Raw genomic sequence first — 15,548 nt, forward strand, 5'->3', positions numbered from 1 at the left:
GTATTAAAGGGCACTGCCCAATGAGAAGGAGAACACAAATCTCTGTACCCACACCTTTTCAAGCAATTACGGATTACCTTGCTCCCACATCATCAGGCATCTGCATGCTGCAAATAAGAATCTGACTTTGGACCATTTTGACTCACATTGGTGACTGCATAAGCCAGTGGAACTAGCCAACATTCCTTTGATCCCTGCAAGAACATTTACAGATGTTATTGCTATCTTCAAGAGCAACATGCAATCCTGCCTCTACACCAGCAGCTACTGCTTGAACAAAACTTAATGAGAGCAAATGAAGATCTGCTTGTCAGAGATCCTGTATTGAGACGGCAGCGTGGACGGCCCACTGGAAGTACACGACGTGATCCCTCAGCTTTTGAAATATGTGGATGGAACAGCAGGTACTTCTGCGGCAATAGTAGGAAGCAAAAGTGTGGTGGATGTCAAGCAGAGGGACATAATAAAGGACATGCCCTGAACGCAAAAGATTTCCAACAATTCTTGGAGCAGATGTAATAGGCTTTAAAAGCACTGAATCCAGAGAATTTGAAGAAGTACCTTTGAGGACAGGAGGACTATTAAGCATAGAGGATCTTTGAACTAAAATTAAGTAGATTAAAGAGCTGTAGAGAACCCTTCCAAGAAGTTACATAGACTGTAGCACTGTACCAGCTGCTGGTACAGAAGTGGGGTGTCGCTCTACCGACGCCCTATGAATAATAAATCACTAAAATCTCGTTAATTATGGGTTACATATGTGGCAGCCGCCACATATAAATCTGGCGGCCGAAATCCATTTCAATTTAGCTAGGGTTTTCATTTTTAATAATTAGATAAAGTTCACTTCCCCTTTTGTTTTACAGTCGGATGCCTTCCTAAGGCTTACGCATTGATCTACGAGAAAAAGAAACCTTTCTAAGGTACTCTATATACTTTGGGCACTAGTTGCCACTTGGTTCTACGAACCTCTAAAATCCTTGAACTAGGATTCGTTAAGCTCTTCGAGCTTGTACAGCTCACTGAGTTGTGAACCTTTTAGTTCTAAAGAACTAATTCTCCCTGAGTCACAAAAAGAGTTACAGCATTGTCGCTTTCGTATTTTATTAGTACATTTTTTCCGGTAAAAACTGTACTAATAATACGAAAGCGACAATACTTTAACTTTTTTTGTGCAATTGACAAGAAATAAATGTCGCTCTTCACAAAGAAGGACCTCGGACTGTTGCTTCCTGACGACACTCCGGGAGATCCTGTGTCGCTGCGCCACACCAAAACTAAGTATAATATCCTCTTGTGTAGACAGTGCATCTTTCGCCATCTTATTCCTGTATGATCGATCATCTTTATCTAGAGAAGAGACGGAGGTGTTCAAACCGTTGCATCCAAAGGTAGACCTGTCGAAAAAGGTGTCAAGGTATCGGGCAGGGCATGAGCCTAAATTTTTCAGTGGCTACCAGGATGAAAGGGGATTCGTCACTGCAAATAGCCAGGTGCGAGCATTTTCAAAGACTAAAGCGCCGGTCAGAGTTATCCCGGTTATTGGCACGCGACGGAAACGTGTAGAGGCACAGATTTTGAGTTCTACCACGTCATCAACGCATGTCACTGATAGCAGAGAAGAAGACCAAACATTTGAAGAGGATAAACAGAAATCCAGTAGCGATGACGTTGCTAAGGCGCTGCAAGATTCCAGCTCGCAAGAGGAAGATGATTCCGACATTGACCGTCGCCGTCGTATGCTACGCATGAAGGCAATGTCACGTGAGGCTAAAAACGATGACATGGCTGCATCAGAAGAAAAAGCAGCACGACAGCCGATGCAACCACAAATTGTAAATCAAAGTGCAACGGCTGCTATAAAGACGGAGACAGATAATAATTTAGAGTCCACAACGAGCGGCAGCAGCAGCTCAGGGTATGATACAGACACAGATGACTCAGAAGCTGCTGACGAGATCATGAAACCTGTTTTCGTGCCGAAAGTGGCTCGCGAAAGTGTGAATCGACAAGAAGAGCTGGCAGCAGAAGAAGCACGACGGGAGAGGAGAAAGCAGGAAAGGTTGGAAGCTCGAAAGTTGGAGTCTCGTCGTTTGGTTGCTGAAGTGGTTCAACGTGAGCAAACTGGCGCCGATAAAGAAATTACTGATGTGGAGATGCCTGATGACACGGATGGCCTCGACCCAGTGCAAGAGTACCGCGACTGGGAACTCCGCGAAATGCGGCGAATTAAACGGTATGTCGATTTATAGTGTGACCAGGTGCTTTTTTATAAATTAATCTTTTCGTGTATGGTATTTGGTAAAGTGACCATGATCGCAAATTGGAACGGAAAAAAGAGGAAGAAGAAACGTTAAGGAGGCGGAATATGACTGAGGAAGAGCGCGCGGCCGAAGATGCGTACGTCTACTATTGGAATCAGTGTTGATATTATTATTATTGTTGGTATTATTTTCGTCTTGATTTTATCCTGTTAGCAAATTAAAAAAGAACGAGCCGAAAGAGAAGAAAAAACTTAAGTTTATGCAAAAATACTACCACAAAGGGGCATTTTACGTGGACGACGACAGCATTTCTTCGAAAAACGACGTACGCAAACGGGATGCCTCCGAGGCTACACTAGAAGACAAGTTTGACAAAGAGATGCTACCGACGGTGATGCAGGTCAAGAATTTTGGACGCGCTGGCCGGTACCTTTTTTTCTATAAGCGAGGCCGTCTATCGCTAGTATTTTTTTTCACTAATTTGCTGATTGAAACTTGATTTACAGCACAAAATACACGCACCTGGCAGACCAAGACACGTCCTGCCGCGATTCATTGTGGGCGCGCAATGATGACATCCGCAATAAATACGAGAGCCGTCTCAGCGGTATGAAGAATATCGAAGGGTCAAACAAGCGTCGTAGAAAAGAGTAACACTTCGAATCGGCGGCATAAGACAACGCCTGTAGTAACAGCGCAAGCCGAGTCATAAAGCGTCGTTCGCAGTCTCGCTTTGAGTATATTCATTCAGCAGCATTGCTTTTTCTCATCCAATATGAAGATGACATACTTTGAATTGCGAGGTTGATTGGTTTGAACAGAGCCTCCTGCCCTTAAGTCTCTTTCATTGTCTCCTCGTTAGCAGATCTTCTTAGCCTACGTGGTCATGTACGTGGAGATATCAATCTGGTCGGGTAACTCCGGAATGTTTACCTCGAAACGCGACTGCACTTTGGCAAGCATTTCCGTATCTTCTTCCGAAGAAATGAAACTAATCGACAGACCCTTAGTACCAAAACGGCCGGCACGGCCGACACGGTGGAGGTACTGGTCGCTATCATTTGGAAAATCGTAATTTACGACAATATTGACGCGTTCAATATCCATGCCTCGACCAAACAAATCCGTAGTCACTAAGATACGCTTCTGAAAATCCTTAAAGCTTTTGTATCTCTTGATACGCTCTTCCTGAGTAAGATCAGCCGTTATACAGATCGATGGAAAGTTGCACTCGTTCAGCAGGCGATTCAACTCGCGTCCTCGGTTTTTCTTTGACACGAAAATCACGACCTGGTTGAACTCTAGAGCGTCGAGCAAGTCATTCAATTTTCGATTTTTTTCCGACTCCTCTAGTTTGATGTAGTACTGTTGTAGACCGTGAAGAGTTAATTTCGTTTCATCGTCGACATAGATCTCCATTGGCTGCAGAAGAGTAATTGTGAAAAAAATTGTAGTAACAAATGATGCATCAAAAATCAATTACTTACGTCCTGGCAAAATTTGCGGCACACTGGACGAATCTCTTTGCTCAAGGTTGCAGAAAACATCATTACTTGCTTGTCATGTGGGGTAGCCTTGAAAATCTCTTGGATATCGCGTCGCATATCTGTCCAGTTAATAAAGGTTAAATCATGGAAAGTGTAAACATGACCAGACAACGCACCGATGGCTTCAAGCATTTTATCACACTCGTCCATGACAAAATGCTTCACCTTGTCCAACTTGAGGGTTTTCTCGCGAACCAAGCCAAGGATGCGGCCAGGAGTACCCACAAGAATGTGAGGCGTGTTGTTTTTCAGTGCATCGCGATTCTGCGAAATTGGTACACCTGAAACATGGAAATTTAGCGGCTACCTAAAACTGCATTAGAGACTACTAATATCTTACCACCATAAAATACGCCAGTCTTGACATCCACCAGGTACTTGCTAAATCGCTCGTATTCGTGAGCGATTTGAAACGCTAGCTCACGGGTGTGACACATGACCACGACGCTGATCTGTCCATCTACAGGCTCAATCTACCGAAAAATGATTACGAATATTAAAAGCGTCCACATACAAAAGATTACAAAGGATACTGCAGTTTGTTACCTGGTGCAGGGTAGCAAGTACAAATACTGCTGTTTTACCCATACCGGACTTGGCCTGGCAAATAATATCCATGCCGAGAACGGCCTGGGGGATGCATTCATGCTGAACTGCAAAGATTATGGAACCATATCGTGAGAAGCTGTTTCATTGACTTCACAATAATGAGACATACCTTCCGAAGGGTGCTCAAAACCGCAGTCCACGACGGCACGCAGACACTCAGGCTTTAGAATGAAGTCACGGAAGCCAGAACTGTGGATGCCGACATAGTGGCCCCTGTAGACAAGATTTTCCGACGATCATGGTTCACAGAAGAAGTTGTTAACATACTGTTTCCCTTGTCTCTGAGAAATCCTAGGTAGGTATATGAGCGGCCGGGTGACCAGCCGAGCGTCGTCAAGGACATTACGACGGCCTCTCGGAGGTATTGGGCAGGTAAGCGAGCTCTAAAGCATCGCTCATACTCCTCGGCTATGCTCCCCCGTTTTTCAGGCTCACACTCCCCCTATTCTCCGTAAAGCGAAATCTTTTTCCTTACTTCTTCGCGTCCTTGCCCTCAGCAGCGGCCTTCGAGGCATCCGTCGTTGTATCCTCTTCCTCTTCATAGTCAACTAGCTCGTCATCAAACTCTTTGTTCTCCTCGCCCGGCATATTGACGGGGTAGGCGAGCTGTCTGCGGAAATGTATTCGTTGGTCGTCGAGCGCTTTCGATTGTGGGGCACGTGGATAGAAATCTAAATTTCGCTTTGTGGGTAGGCGAGGCGACATCTTTGTCAGATGTAATTGGAACAAAAGCAATTAATATACAGCCAATGGTACGTACGTGGGAAGAAACGCAATGTCAGCCGTGAACACCGTCTCGTCCACGGCTACATCATCATCAGTCATGGAGACTTCAGGGCCCGCCCGCTCTGCACTTGTCATCGGTAACGCTTAGAACATGTTAACAATTATCTTTTGTGTCGTATCTTCGTCTGAATGGTGACTTTCTGGTCGATTAACACGCAGACGGATCTTACGCGATGATCGGGGCGCGTGACCTAGTACGGGCTCGATGATGCATCAAGAGCAAGTTTTGCAACTTATTCAGTTTACGACTATTTAGGGTGGAAAGATTGATTACATTAAGCTCCGAGCAGCACTCGAAGAGCAGGCTTCAACGCAGTTTGGAGGTAGGCACGTAAAATCAAGGAAGCATCATTGGTCTGCACCATTGAATGAGCAAAATACCACATGGGGTGGAGCTGGGGCTGAAATGTATTTGATTGCTGATTGTTGCCGTGTACTGACAGATTGCTGGTTTTTCGACCAGAACCCGTCGGCACAGCGGATTAATCCTGCGTTGACAGCAGAGTATCACATGCTAAAGTTTGCACCTCCGGATGGACCTCAGGTTACGCAACGACCATCAATTTAGCATTTGGTGGTATTCGTGAGGGCATTTTTAATATTGTGCGCTGGCAGTTTCAAGTTAGCTTGTTTCCGATGAAAAAATATAGCTGCCACTGTAAGCGATGTGGCTACCGCTTTACACAAAATGTGCAGAAAGGTGTTGACAACGGGTGCGTCAGATGGCATCATTAATGAGTTAAGACGCAATGAAAGTTACTTGATGCATTGTGCAGCATCGCAACTAAGATTTTGTCGCTTGCCTACGAAAATGTGCGGTAATGTGGTTTGGATGCCACCTGATAGTTCTCTTACGTCAATTCCGCAACTTTGTCCCTGTAGATTTGCGATCGCTTTATTTTGTTCGCGGGTGTGCTCTTCTACTCTCTTGCAATCTTCTCGTATACACATTTTTATTTATTTGAGTTTGGAGTAGGTGATGGCGACTTTTATAGCTCGCTTAGTCTCGTTCGAAACGTACTTCGAAAGGACATATGGGTGATTGGTAGGTGCTGGTTTAAAAGCACAAGTTACACAATTTTGATTATTTAAGATAATTAGGTTACCGGGGGACAGTGTCCGGCGACTTACAGCAGCTGGCATCGCGAGTTCTTTGGATAAACGATTTGTGGTCGCAAGTGAAAGGAATTGGTCTCGATAAATTGTATGAGCGAGGACGTAGGGAGGAAGATATAAGCGATAAAAGGCGAAAGCTCGAACAAAGAACGGATGGAGCTCGATGGTTTGAGGATCATGACGGGGAAGATTTTCGAGCTAGTCCTCGCTCTTGTTCATTGCCCGATGATGCTCAAGAGTTTGGCAATCGTCGTCAAGTTGTTATCACCCCATTCGAAGAAGATGCAGCAAGCCATCGTACACGAACAAGATCTCGAGGTCATGAAGTGCGCCTGAATGGAAGAGGGCGTGGGAGACATGGCCGTGGTCGAAGCTTGTCGCGGTCAAATGATCGTCAACGAGCAAAGTTGTCTAGTAGTGAAGTGACTATTGCAAAGCATCCCCGATCTGACGTCAAAATCTCACAACATCAAGATTTAGCGGGAGTGGCCCAAACGAAGAGTGACAGTGCGGCTGAAAAAAAATTGGTAGTTGGGGTTAATGATGACAAGAAACGGAAAAAAATTGGTACGTACCATGATAGTGTGTCAAAATTATTTTTGTTAATTAATAGTTCTTATTGCTCAAACCCGAAGGTGAAGAAAAAAGCAAGCGTGATCAAAAAGCTCATCCAGATTGGCGTAAGGAAAAGCAGGCGAATGGGGTACCCATTTTCACACTATCAGATGTCAGCTCTGAAGAAGACGCCGCAAAACATCAGCTGCCACAACTTGTGCCTCTTAAGTCAGCGGAGCCCATAGAAAATACAATGCGATATCATAAGTTTAGAATGGACGAAGTGGGCCCTTGGAGCGCGATTATCAATCTCGCTTCCGATACAGAAAGTGAGTGAGGCGCATCAAGTCTTCTGGAAGTCGTAAGTTGAGATAATCATGCTTAACGACGTAACAAAACGTATTGTCACGCTGACAATTGCGTTAGATAGATTGAAACGACCATCGAGTTGATGTTTTTAAAGAAGAGGTACATTAAAGCGTTTATTGCCTATAACGACTTGAATCGTTGCAATGCTTGTCGTCAAGCAACGGAGTGGTACTAAATCCTGCCTTTCTTTGTAAAGGCTTTTACATTGATCCAATGTCAGCTGCGCAAGGCCTTCTCCGGGTGATGAGGCGATGCTGACGTGCGGGATGGGATCCTATAGAAAGTATCATACAGCAAAAGCGGAAAAGGCCATAAATACGCCTTAAACATTATAAAGTACCATTTTGTTCATGACCAATAGAAAGACTTGCCTTGTAGAAGGATGATAAATTAAAGCGTGAGAGACACTGATCGACACGACAAAGCACCTGACTGACATCTTGCTCTCCCTCACCGACTTGAAGCGCTAAAAAAGAGCGTGTTTTGTCGTCATTTAACAACACGAGAGCGCTTTGTAGGGTGATTTTAAAGCTGCCGACGCAATTGAAAGGCACTAGTTATCGAAATTGCCACAGATTTCGCTTAATACTTAATTGCTTTCGCACCGTTGTCGCCATTTAAGTGCAGCTCGGAGCGAATCCACAAAATTATTTATTTGGTGGTAACAAAGAACAAATGGCCGCGAGAGACTCACGTGTAAATACTTGTTTCCACCCGCAGAAATGCTTTTGTGAAGACCAAGCTCCTTAAAAGGGACCACTGTTATTGCATCGCCAACAAGCTTTTGCGCACGATCAATCGTGCATTTGGCAAGCTCACGAAATTCCGGATTGACTGGAAATTCGAGTCGTACATGGCTGGGCCAGTTGCCATCAACGTGAGGAAATGCCCGAACAAAGTGCGGCTCATCAGAGCGCTTACGCTTGGCGAGAAGAGTAGATGTGGGGCATTCTTCTTCGCTTTCCGATGACGCGGAAGCACAATCGTCGGACGATGATCGGTATGCAGTGAGGATGGACTCCATGGTGAACAAAGAGCAGGATAGGACAAAAATGTAACTCTTGTGTTGGATAATTTTATTCATTATTTTAGCTGTCTTCAGCCAAAACTTCCTTTACTTGAACCTCAGACGGAGGACGTTCTGTAATTAACTTAGCATTTCCCAAAAGCCGTCAAAGGATCTAGAACAAATACACCAAAACAAACGCTCTCGTACCTTGCACACGAAATTCATAATCTGCACCTTGCTTACTTCCAGATATGTCCGTGGACCATAGTGATAATATTTCATCTTTTTCAAATCAGCATCTAACTCTGACTTAGTGTCCAAATATCTTCAGAAATGACGGTGTACGTATCTGTGTAATTGTGATGCTTCAAAGCGAGAAAAACAAGGAAGTTACTTACAGTTGGCTCTCGAATGTCTTTAATAGAAGTGGAATGTCTCCAAGCTGCGGGTGAGAAGCTTTCATTTTTATCATTGGGTCCAAACGAATCAGCTGTTTCCACAAGTCGTCTATCCTCCACAGTAATTGTCGACATGTGACACTCATAGCATTAACGAAAAGTAATTAATTTCCAACCTTCCAAAAGTTGTCGCGAAGGGGCGCACCACAAGAGGCCCAATACCATCATAAGAAAGCCGCGCGTAGCAGCTCTACCATTCTTGTTCATGAGCAGCAGGTGCTCCTGCGAAGAAGCATTATTAAGCACAAGATACATCTCTTTACTGATGCTGTCGTCAACATGCACTACACGATAGCCAAACACGACTTCTAGCTTTTGTTTTGCGTAGTAAAAAAAATATCTGTGGAAAATATATTTAAGGACGATCAGCGGTTCAATCGAATAAAGTTCTATTCTGTCCCACCTCGATACATTTTTGAACTGCGGGAACACGTCTTTAGTAATATCTGCAAATTTTATCGGCAGCTTCAATCCGCCCTTGTACACCATGTAACGCACTAATTTTGCCGTAAGTTCATCAAGGGCCTGCCCCACAATTAACAAAAATTCAGAGACTGCTGCAGCTAAAAATCTACGCGCGAACCTTATCTGACAGTTTGTGCAAGGCTTTAGGTTTGGTTGGCTCCTTGAATAGTTTACTTTCTCCTTCCACGCTATCGCTTTCGCTGGAGTAGGTCTCCACCTGGCTCATCTGTATTGCGTAGTCTGTCTGAGTGAAGTCTAAAATGGCCTCATCGTCTCCATCGTTTTCGTCGTCGCCTGATGCGTCAGCTTCTACTATATTTGCGGACATGACTCCATCTTCGCTTGCAGCTCTGCTTTCCACCAAGTCTCCTACAAGGAAAATAAAATATCACATTGATGCAACGCAGCCGTCACATTTTTTACGCACGATGGCGCGATCGCTGACTGCGATGCATAATCTTGCTTGTGCAGCGATTGCTCTTGTAAGCGTTTTTTGTCAAGCGCTGATTTTTCCGACTTTTTTCTCTATAAAAAACAATTACGAGGTCTGTGCGGTGAATCCCTTTATAGAAGCCGTTTGGTCAAAAGAGGGCAAGCGATGTTAAGTCTTATAGATTTTAAGTCTTCTCATCCTGATTGCCTTTTAAAAAAGTTACAAAAGATAGGATAGCCACGTGTTTCTGGCGACAATGCTCTTATTCTATTTTGGTTCGACGGAAAAATAGAATTTAGGACCGGGACCAAGGTAAAAGGCAAATGTTAGTCAACTTTGGAAACACATGTATTGCGTATGTTCCAATTGCAAAATTGTCCCGAGCGGCGAAGTAAGAACAAAAATAATTCGATCCACTAGACGACATCCCCTTCCTATCTCTGCACCTTGGGCTCCTTGTCCTCTTTTTAGCCAATTTGTACGTTAGCGTCTTGCTGCAGCAAGCGCCTCGTACTATTCGCTTTCTACACCAGCTCTCTGCTGTATGCACTCGTATATTACAAAAAATAATCTGGAGCTGGCTTTTTAGCTGGCACGCCCCGCGCATCTTGCGGTGCAGCCTCGAAAATCTAAAAGTCATAATATACGATTAATTATAAGCGCACCGTGATCCGAGAAAACAATATTTTGTACCTTGAAACGCTGTTCTAAATTTTCATCAAGCTCCAGGATTGCCGCAACATTTCCGCAACGGTAGCAGTAGTTGGGTGCCGACCAGACTGTTACCAATGCATTGTTAAACATGGATTTATGACCCTCCATCACAAGCTGATGTGCTCTGCAAATTAGCTGGATGTCGTTCGTCTGATTGAACTGTTAAGGAACGCAAAAGATGAATATCAGGCTAAAGTAAACTTAGGTAGGCAGAAACACTTCTCCGCTAATTTTTACTTTCTCCACAACGTCACCGCCAAAGAGGTACCCAGCACCACGGGGACTAAGACCCCAGCCGTCAATGTCCTCCGGATCGGACCACATGAGGTCGCACATGGCACCATCGTGTGGGACTTCCTGCTTGCGGTCAATAATCCGGATCTGGTCGAGCGTATTTATTGACGGAGACAGTCCGCCATGCACGCAGAAAATTTTGTCCTCAATAATCGCTGATAGACTTAAATAATCGAAGATTTCTGTGCAGTATCGCCATACATTCACTGAGCCATACTTGCGAAGGCACTCATCGTAAAAGCCATACACTTGCGTGATCTGGCGACTTTCATGGTTACCACGTATCAGCGTAATGCGGTCCGGGTATCGCACCTACACACAAGAGCAAAGAATACGCATCAGCATCTCTGCGCTCCTTCCTATATACATCAAACTTCTTTAACCGCGCACCTTAAGCGCAAGGAGAAGCAAGAATGTCTCTACACTATAAAATCCCCGGTCGACGAAGTCTCCCATAAACAAGTAGTTGGTCTCGGGACACTCGCCACCTACATTGAACAGTTCCTTCAGATCGTAAAACTGCCCGTGTATGTCACCGCATATCTAGACACATAATGCTAGCGTCAGGCCCTTTCCTATTATCTTTTATTGTAATGGCTTCGCCCTACAGTCACAGGGGCGTCGATACGCTGCACATTGCTCTCGTCCACGAGGATCTCGCGCGCTTTCTGGCACAGCGCCTTGACTTCTGACTCCTTCAAATATTCGCAGCGCTTAAGCTGCTCAATCTGTAGGTCTAGCTCGCTCTGACTCGCCACCATATCCGTTAAACTATTGTTTTGCCAACACAAAACAACTTGTGGGGGCAACTTGCAACAATAGCGATGGAGGCTCTTGCACTGGTCGACCGGTCGTTTTTTACCCAGCAAAAAGAATGAAGAACTATCAAAACAAATTCCAGCGTTATTTAGGAGGGTAGCTACCCTTTATCAGTTACTCGTACTAAATAGCGTAATTATGCATGCAGGGGCGCCTTGACATGGTCCAAGAGTGTCGTCAATTTAAGTTCAGCCTTCTTCCGTTTGGTCTGTTCCTCACGGATCCAGCCCATATACAAATCATTCAAGCTTTTTAACTCGCGCTCCAACTTATTACGACGCTCCTTTTCACTACTTAGCCATTCGTGCATGTCGGCCGCTACAATTGCATTTGGCGACTGTGGCTCGCTACTCTTTTCTTGATCTGTTTGACTGTCAAACTCGTGACTTTGCTTGAGTTGACGGGACGACAGCTCTCTTTGTAGCGAGGCCTTTTTGCGCAACCACGCGCGTTTCATGCGATGCGCTTCAAGTACGGCAGCAGTTGTGTCTGGCACGAGCATCTCAACACACACTTTGACGGCCACCATTGCGTGCTCCATTAGAGCTATAGCGATTAGCGACCCAGCAAACGACATCTTTGGAAATAGTCCGGTGAAAAAACCCGAGTGCATTCCAAAGATGGCACAGTTTGTCACTACTGAGAGGTAGCCCAGAGCGCTAAAGGCATAATACCAGGTACCGATGCCCTGAGTAGACGTTCGGTGGCTTCGACGAAAACTTACGCAAAGCTTGAAGCCGTCACTTCGAATCTCCATGACGTTGTTAAGGAGGCTCCAGAGCGAGGCAAGAGGATACGCTGCTGCGAATAGTGTCACTTGTCTAAAGAGAGGAAGTTAGTTTCAGGTTTAGTTAAGCCCGCACCAGTTACATACCCAAATTGCACGAATAACTCCAAATAGTCATCAAACGTTCCGTCGTACGTGGGAAATAAAAGTTCTACGGCAACCTTTTCCAACATCGCATCCGTCTTTTGCACCTCTTTCGCTGGCTTCCCGATCTCAGCCTTGTACGAAGACTTCTTACTCATAAATGGCACCAGTTGCTCTTGCAGATTGCCTAAAAGCTGTCTGGTTATCAGCAAAGAGCTGAGTGTGTGCTCTAACAAATCCATGTCGCGAGAAATAAACGCAACATAGAGCAAGAACCCAAAATTGTTTACGAAGTAGAACAATGCTAACTTGAGAACCCGGGCATTTGCAAACTAATGACAGCAGTTTTTAGGGTCAGCCTAATGTTAATTATATACATGCAAGTGACACAATCAAAGCAAAACACTGACATCACTCTCGGTGCGGTGATTCTCATACTGCGTCAAAAGAGATGCGAGTTCCGAGTATTTTGCATCCACATACAAGACGACTACAGAGTAACAAATGGAGGGCACAAGATACACATATTCCCAAAATCCATCCCATCCGGTAGAAGGAATAAACGCAATTGCAAACCATTCCTCCATCCAGCAATAAATAATGATCAATAAAGTGACAACAGCCATTGCAGCCATTGTCACTGAGATCGTCATAGCGTAGCGTTTGGCGCGGCTCTTGGACGAGAAAAATGTGTAGTAGCACCCCTCAACCGGATCAAAGCGCTGTTCGCCAGAGAAATCAGTGCGAGGAGGTTCAAGGACCATCAAATCTGTGGCAGAGATGTTCCACTCATTGCGCAGTGTGCTCTCGCGGCGTTTCCAAAACTTTAAAAACGCTGTGGCCCAACTCGTCACCAAAAGTGAATACGCTCCTCGACCATATGCAGCCCAATTAGGAAAAAAATCAATTACAAATGTACACAACCCAACTGCAGCCAGTGGCGCCAACCATTGCGTATACATTCCTAGGAACCCGAAATAAAACCCAACTTCATCTCCAAAATATGAACGGATATGATCTAATGACTGGTTTCTCTTCCACTGTTTTACCCACGTTTCCACCAGATCGCTACGCTCTTTATCATCATGCAACGGAAAGTGATCTTTAAGAAACTTCGAGTTCATGGCTTGCTGGAGCAATAGCCCATGTTCTTCATCCTGAAATGGCTCTGGTTTAATAGATTGGCCATCTGCCGTCTTCATATAATTCTTTGGAGGTTCATAGTGAGCTGGGTGGACTTTTATACGACCCAACTCGAACAGGAGGAGGTCGATACGGTCTCCTGAGCAAAAGTGATCAGGCACTGGTTCATCGCTAACGAACCCATGCAAAACCTGCTCCTTTTGCTTTTTGATATTTATCAACGTATCATGTGTGGCACCCAATAAATAACATGTTTCATCATTTTTTGCGTTTTCTTTCGAAAGTTGGACTTTATCGTGCTTCTCCATCACGGTTTTAGCTTTGGAAACAAGGATTAATTGGCTCTGTTTCTCCACCATCTGCACGAAACAATTTAGCGCATCCAGCGAGAATGTTTTCGTGTCGAAACACAACACCACGTCCAGCTCGTAATCACCGTTTCCACGCGGGGCAATTTTCTACGTTAATTTGCAGGGATACTTTAGCTATCATCTTGACATATTATTTAGGTACGCACCACAGGCGTGACAGCAATGAATTTGGTGAGCGCGTAGGCACTGGCTAGGAAGCCGGCACCCCCAACGGCGCCCTTAATTACTGCATCCGACATAAATATCTTCGATTCGCTTCCTTGGGAACTTATTTTGAATTTTCTGGACGGAATTACATAATCATATTAATTTAATATCGATTAAAGCTTCATTAGATAGACTTCCATTTAATAACAATTTTCCAATTAGCACGAAGTGTCACACCTGTTTGATCTCTGTGAAAAGAGGCAACCTTTATAATATCTCAGGTTCTCGTAAAATTCCCTTCTTCTTTTAGTCACTCGTAGTCAATCTACGTCTGAGTCTTTGTAAGACTAAGCCTCTGCTAAAATGGACACTTTTTCCACACTTTCAGGGGCAAAAAACGAGCAGCGTTTGAGAAGTTCAAAACCTTGTTTGGGCTAGAACACATTGAGTTCATCACGTCTTAGGGACCAGAGGTTCTGGATGCAAGGCTTGAAGCCTTTATGCAATTCTAAACCTTCCTTATCGGATTGATCCAGGACCACTTAGTAGCATCTATGCCGACTCGATACATGTAGGCGGGCACGTCGTAATGCGGCCACGCTCTACTTAGGCACACACCCTAGCACAGCGAGGAAGCGGTTAAACCTGCTTCTCTTGCGTGCAGTGAGGCAGTTGTGGTGGGCGCGTTAGCGACCTCACCCAACACACTAAGAACTCTGGTTAAGTGTCGTCACGGGAGCGGTAATCCGTCTCCTCGTGCGCACTTACCAAGTAGGAAGTAGTTGTCAGACTGATTTATATTTAATAGAATTAAATACAAATACCTATTTTAATCAATAAAAATGTTATCTCTATAGATATCATTTAATATGTATTGCGAGCGTATCTTATAGATACCTCGCGTAACGGATGACGCTAGCCGTCATCACGGATGACGCTGGGCATCATCCCATCTAATGTGAATGCACCCATGTGCATCACATACACAAGGGTTGGTCACAAATGTGCACCACACCCGAGTGTTGGGTCTAATTACTATTATTAAGTAATTGACCATCCCCTTAAGTACCCAAATGTACTTAACGGGGACTGTGTGACATTAGGGCAACTTTAGCCCGTTACACCATCCTCCTCTTTAAGAACGAATTTACATTTTAAATTCGGCAAAGAGGAGAGAGGAACTGCGAGCACGCTGTCCATAAAGGCGCAGCTGCTTCTCCGTTGGGTATTACCACGACGCCTTATGCTCAGACCATAATTCATAATGGTTCTGACATAAGAGGATTCGGAGCCTAAAGCTCCGCCGACAACACGTGAACGTGCTCAGTCGGTGTCACAAGCCAGTCGTTTAGAACGCGGCTATGTGACGGGTGGCATTCCAAAGATGCCCCCTCCATCTAAATGGCCTCGTTTAGACGGGCCAAGAGCGTCGCTCCTAGAGCGCGCTCTTGTAGACGCACATAATTATTATGGCGTCTTTCAATCATGGAGGGCTCAGGGAAAATCGCTTGGGCGTATTTTCCCGATCCCGGTCGTGTTGCGTTCAAATGAAACGCCCGACCAATACGAGGCGGAATT

General features: G+C 44.9%; 7 protein-coding genes across 7 annotated transcripts; 2 read left to right on the top strand and 5 right to left on the bottom strand.

The window, feature by feature from the left end:
* Positions 1-1,192: 1,192 nt before the first annotated feature.
* CCR75_007340 (uncharacterized protein) lies at positions 1,193-2,918 on the top strand (the record flags this gene model as incomplete). The annotated part of the gene is made up of 5 exons (XM_067965401.1): positions 1,193-1,281; positions 1,355-2,236; positions 2,308-2,400; positions 2,478-2,690; positions 2,771-2,918. 5 exons carry the CDS (start codon positions 1,193-1,195, stop codon positions 2,916-2,918), a joined length of 1,425 nt encoding a protein of 474 aa, XP_067814375.1.
* CCR75_007339 (uncharacterized protein) lies at positions 1,303-5,054 on the bottom strand. The gene is made up of 9 exons (XM_067965400.1): positions 4,896-5,054; positions 4,530-4,633; positions 4,358-4,464; positions 4,152-4,284; positions 3,928-4,092; positions 3,752-3,870; positions 2,769-3,686; positions 2,312-2,688; positions 1,303-2,240 (listed from the first exon to the last, which is right to left on the bottom strand). Exons 1-7 carry the CDS (start codon positions 5,006-5,008, stop codon positions 3,141-3,143), a joined length of 1,287 nt encoding a protein of 428 aa, XP_067814374.1. The 5' UTR covers positions 5,009-5,054; the 3' UTR covers positions 1,303-2,240; positions 2,312-2,688; positions 2,769-3,140.
* Positions 5,055-5,195: 141 nt separating this feature from the next.
* CCR75_007338 (uncharacterized protein) lies at positions 5,196-7,214 on the top strand (the record flags this gene model as incomplete). Its single annotated transcript, XM_067965399.1, has 8 exons — positions 5,196-5,283; positions 5,366-5,400; positions 5,463-5,750; positions 5,822-5,919; positions 5,983-6,019; positions 6,089-6,251; positions 6,308-6,906; positions 6,936-7,214. The coding sequence occupies 8 exons, from the start codon at positions 5,196-5,198 to the stop codon at positions 7,212-7,214; spliced, it is 1,587 nt and encodes a 528-aa protein (XP_067814627.1).
* A 120-nt stretch (positions 7,215-7,334) lies between these two features.
* Positions 7,335-8,270, bottom strand: CCR75_007337 (uncharacterized protein; the record flags this gene model as incomplete). Its single annotated transcript, XM_067965398.1, is given in 4 exon segments — positions 7,335-7,520; positions 7,539-7,567; positions 7,614-7,777; positions 7,852-8,270. 4 exon segments carry the CDS (start codon positions 8,268-8,270, stop codon positions 7,335-7,337), a joined length of 798 nt encoding a protein of 265 aa, XP_067814699.1.
* A 533-nt stretch (positions 8,271-8,803) lies between these two features.
* On the bottom strand, positions 8,804-9,633 carry CCR75_007336 (uncharacterized protein; the record flags this gene model as incomplete). Its single annotated transcript, XM_067965397.1, has 4 exons — positions 8,804-9,053; positions 9,117-9,238; positions 9,297-9,547; positions 9,606-9,633. 4 exons carry the CDS (start codon positions 9,631-9,633, stop codon positions 8,804-8,806), a joined length of 651 nt encoding a protein of 216 aa, XP_067814698.1.
* A 107-nt stretch (positions 9,634-9,740) lies between these two features.
* CCR75_007335 (uncharacterized protein) lies at positions 9,741-11,422 on the bottom strand. The gene is made up of 5 exons (XM_067965396.1): positions 11,228-11,422; positions 11,010-11,162; positions 10,563-10,931; positions 10,305-10,484; positions 9,741-10,240 (listed from the first exon to the last, which is right to left on the bottom strand). The coding sequence occupies exons 1-5, from the start codon at positions 11,378-11,380 to the stop codon at positions 10,169-10,171; spliced, it is 927 nt and encodes a 308-aa protein (XP_067814405.1). The 5' UTR covers positions 11,381-11,422; the 3' UTR covers positions 9,741-10,168.
* Positions 11,423-11,465: 43 nt separating this feature from the next.
* On the bottom strand, positions 11,466-14,062 carry CCR75_007334 (uncharacterized protein; the record flags this gene model as incomplete). Its single annotated transcript, XM_067965395.1, has 4 exons — positions 11,466-12,259; positions 12,313-12,641; positions 12,720-13,910; positions 13,970-14,062. The coding sequence occupies 4 exons, from the start codon at positions 14,060-14,062 to the stop codon at positions 11,575-11,577; spliced, it is 2,298 nt and encodes a 765-aa protein (XP_067814404.1). The 3' UTR covers positions 11,466-11,574.
* Positions 14,063-15,548: the final 1,486 nt, after the last annotated feature.

The sequence above is a fragment of the Bremia lactucae genome (assembly GCF_004359215.1).
Source record: "Bremia lactucae strain SF5 chromosome Unknown BlacSF5_NotPlaced_200_SHOA01000120.1_2678225bp, whole genome shotgun sequence".
NCBI classification, from domain to species: domain Eukaryota; phylum Oomycota; class Peronosporomycetes; order Peronosporales; family Peronosporaceae; genus Bremia; species Bremia lactucae.

Excerpts from the sequence above, each read along its gene's own strand:
- CCR75_007339 (XM_067965400.1), bottom strand. The coding sequence starts at position 5,008 with ATGCCGGGCGAGGAGAACAAAGAGTTTGATGACGAGCTAGTTGACTAT. Across the intron at positions 3,871-3,927 it reads TAAAATGCTTGAAGCCATCG|ATATGCGACGCGATATCCAA; the intron begins GTGCGTTGTCTG and ends TTAACTGGACAG. Across the intron at positions 3,687-3,751 it reads GCCGCAAATTTTGCCAGGAC|CCAATGGAGATCTATGTCGA; the intron begins GTAAGTAATTGA and ends ACTCTTCTGCAG.
- CCR75_007335 (XM_067965396.1), bottom strand. The coding sequence starts at position 11,380 with ATGGTGGCGAGTCAGAGCGAGCTAGACCTACAGATTGAGCAGCTTAAG. Across the intron at positions 10,932-11,009 it reads TGCTTCTCCTTGCGCTTAAG|GTGCGATACCCGGACCGCAT; the intron begins GTGCGCGGTTAA and ends TCTTGTGTGTAG. Across the intron at positions 10,485-10,562 it reads GCGGTGACGTTGTGGAGAAA|TTCAATCAGACGAACGACAT; the intron begins GTAAAAATTAGC and ends GTTCCTTAACAG.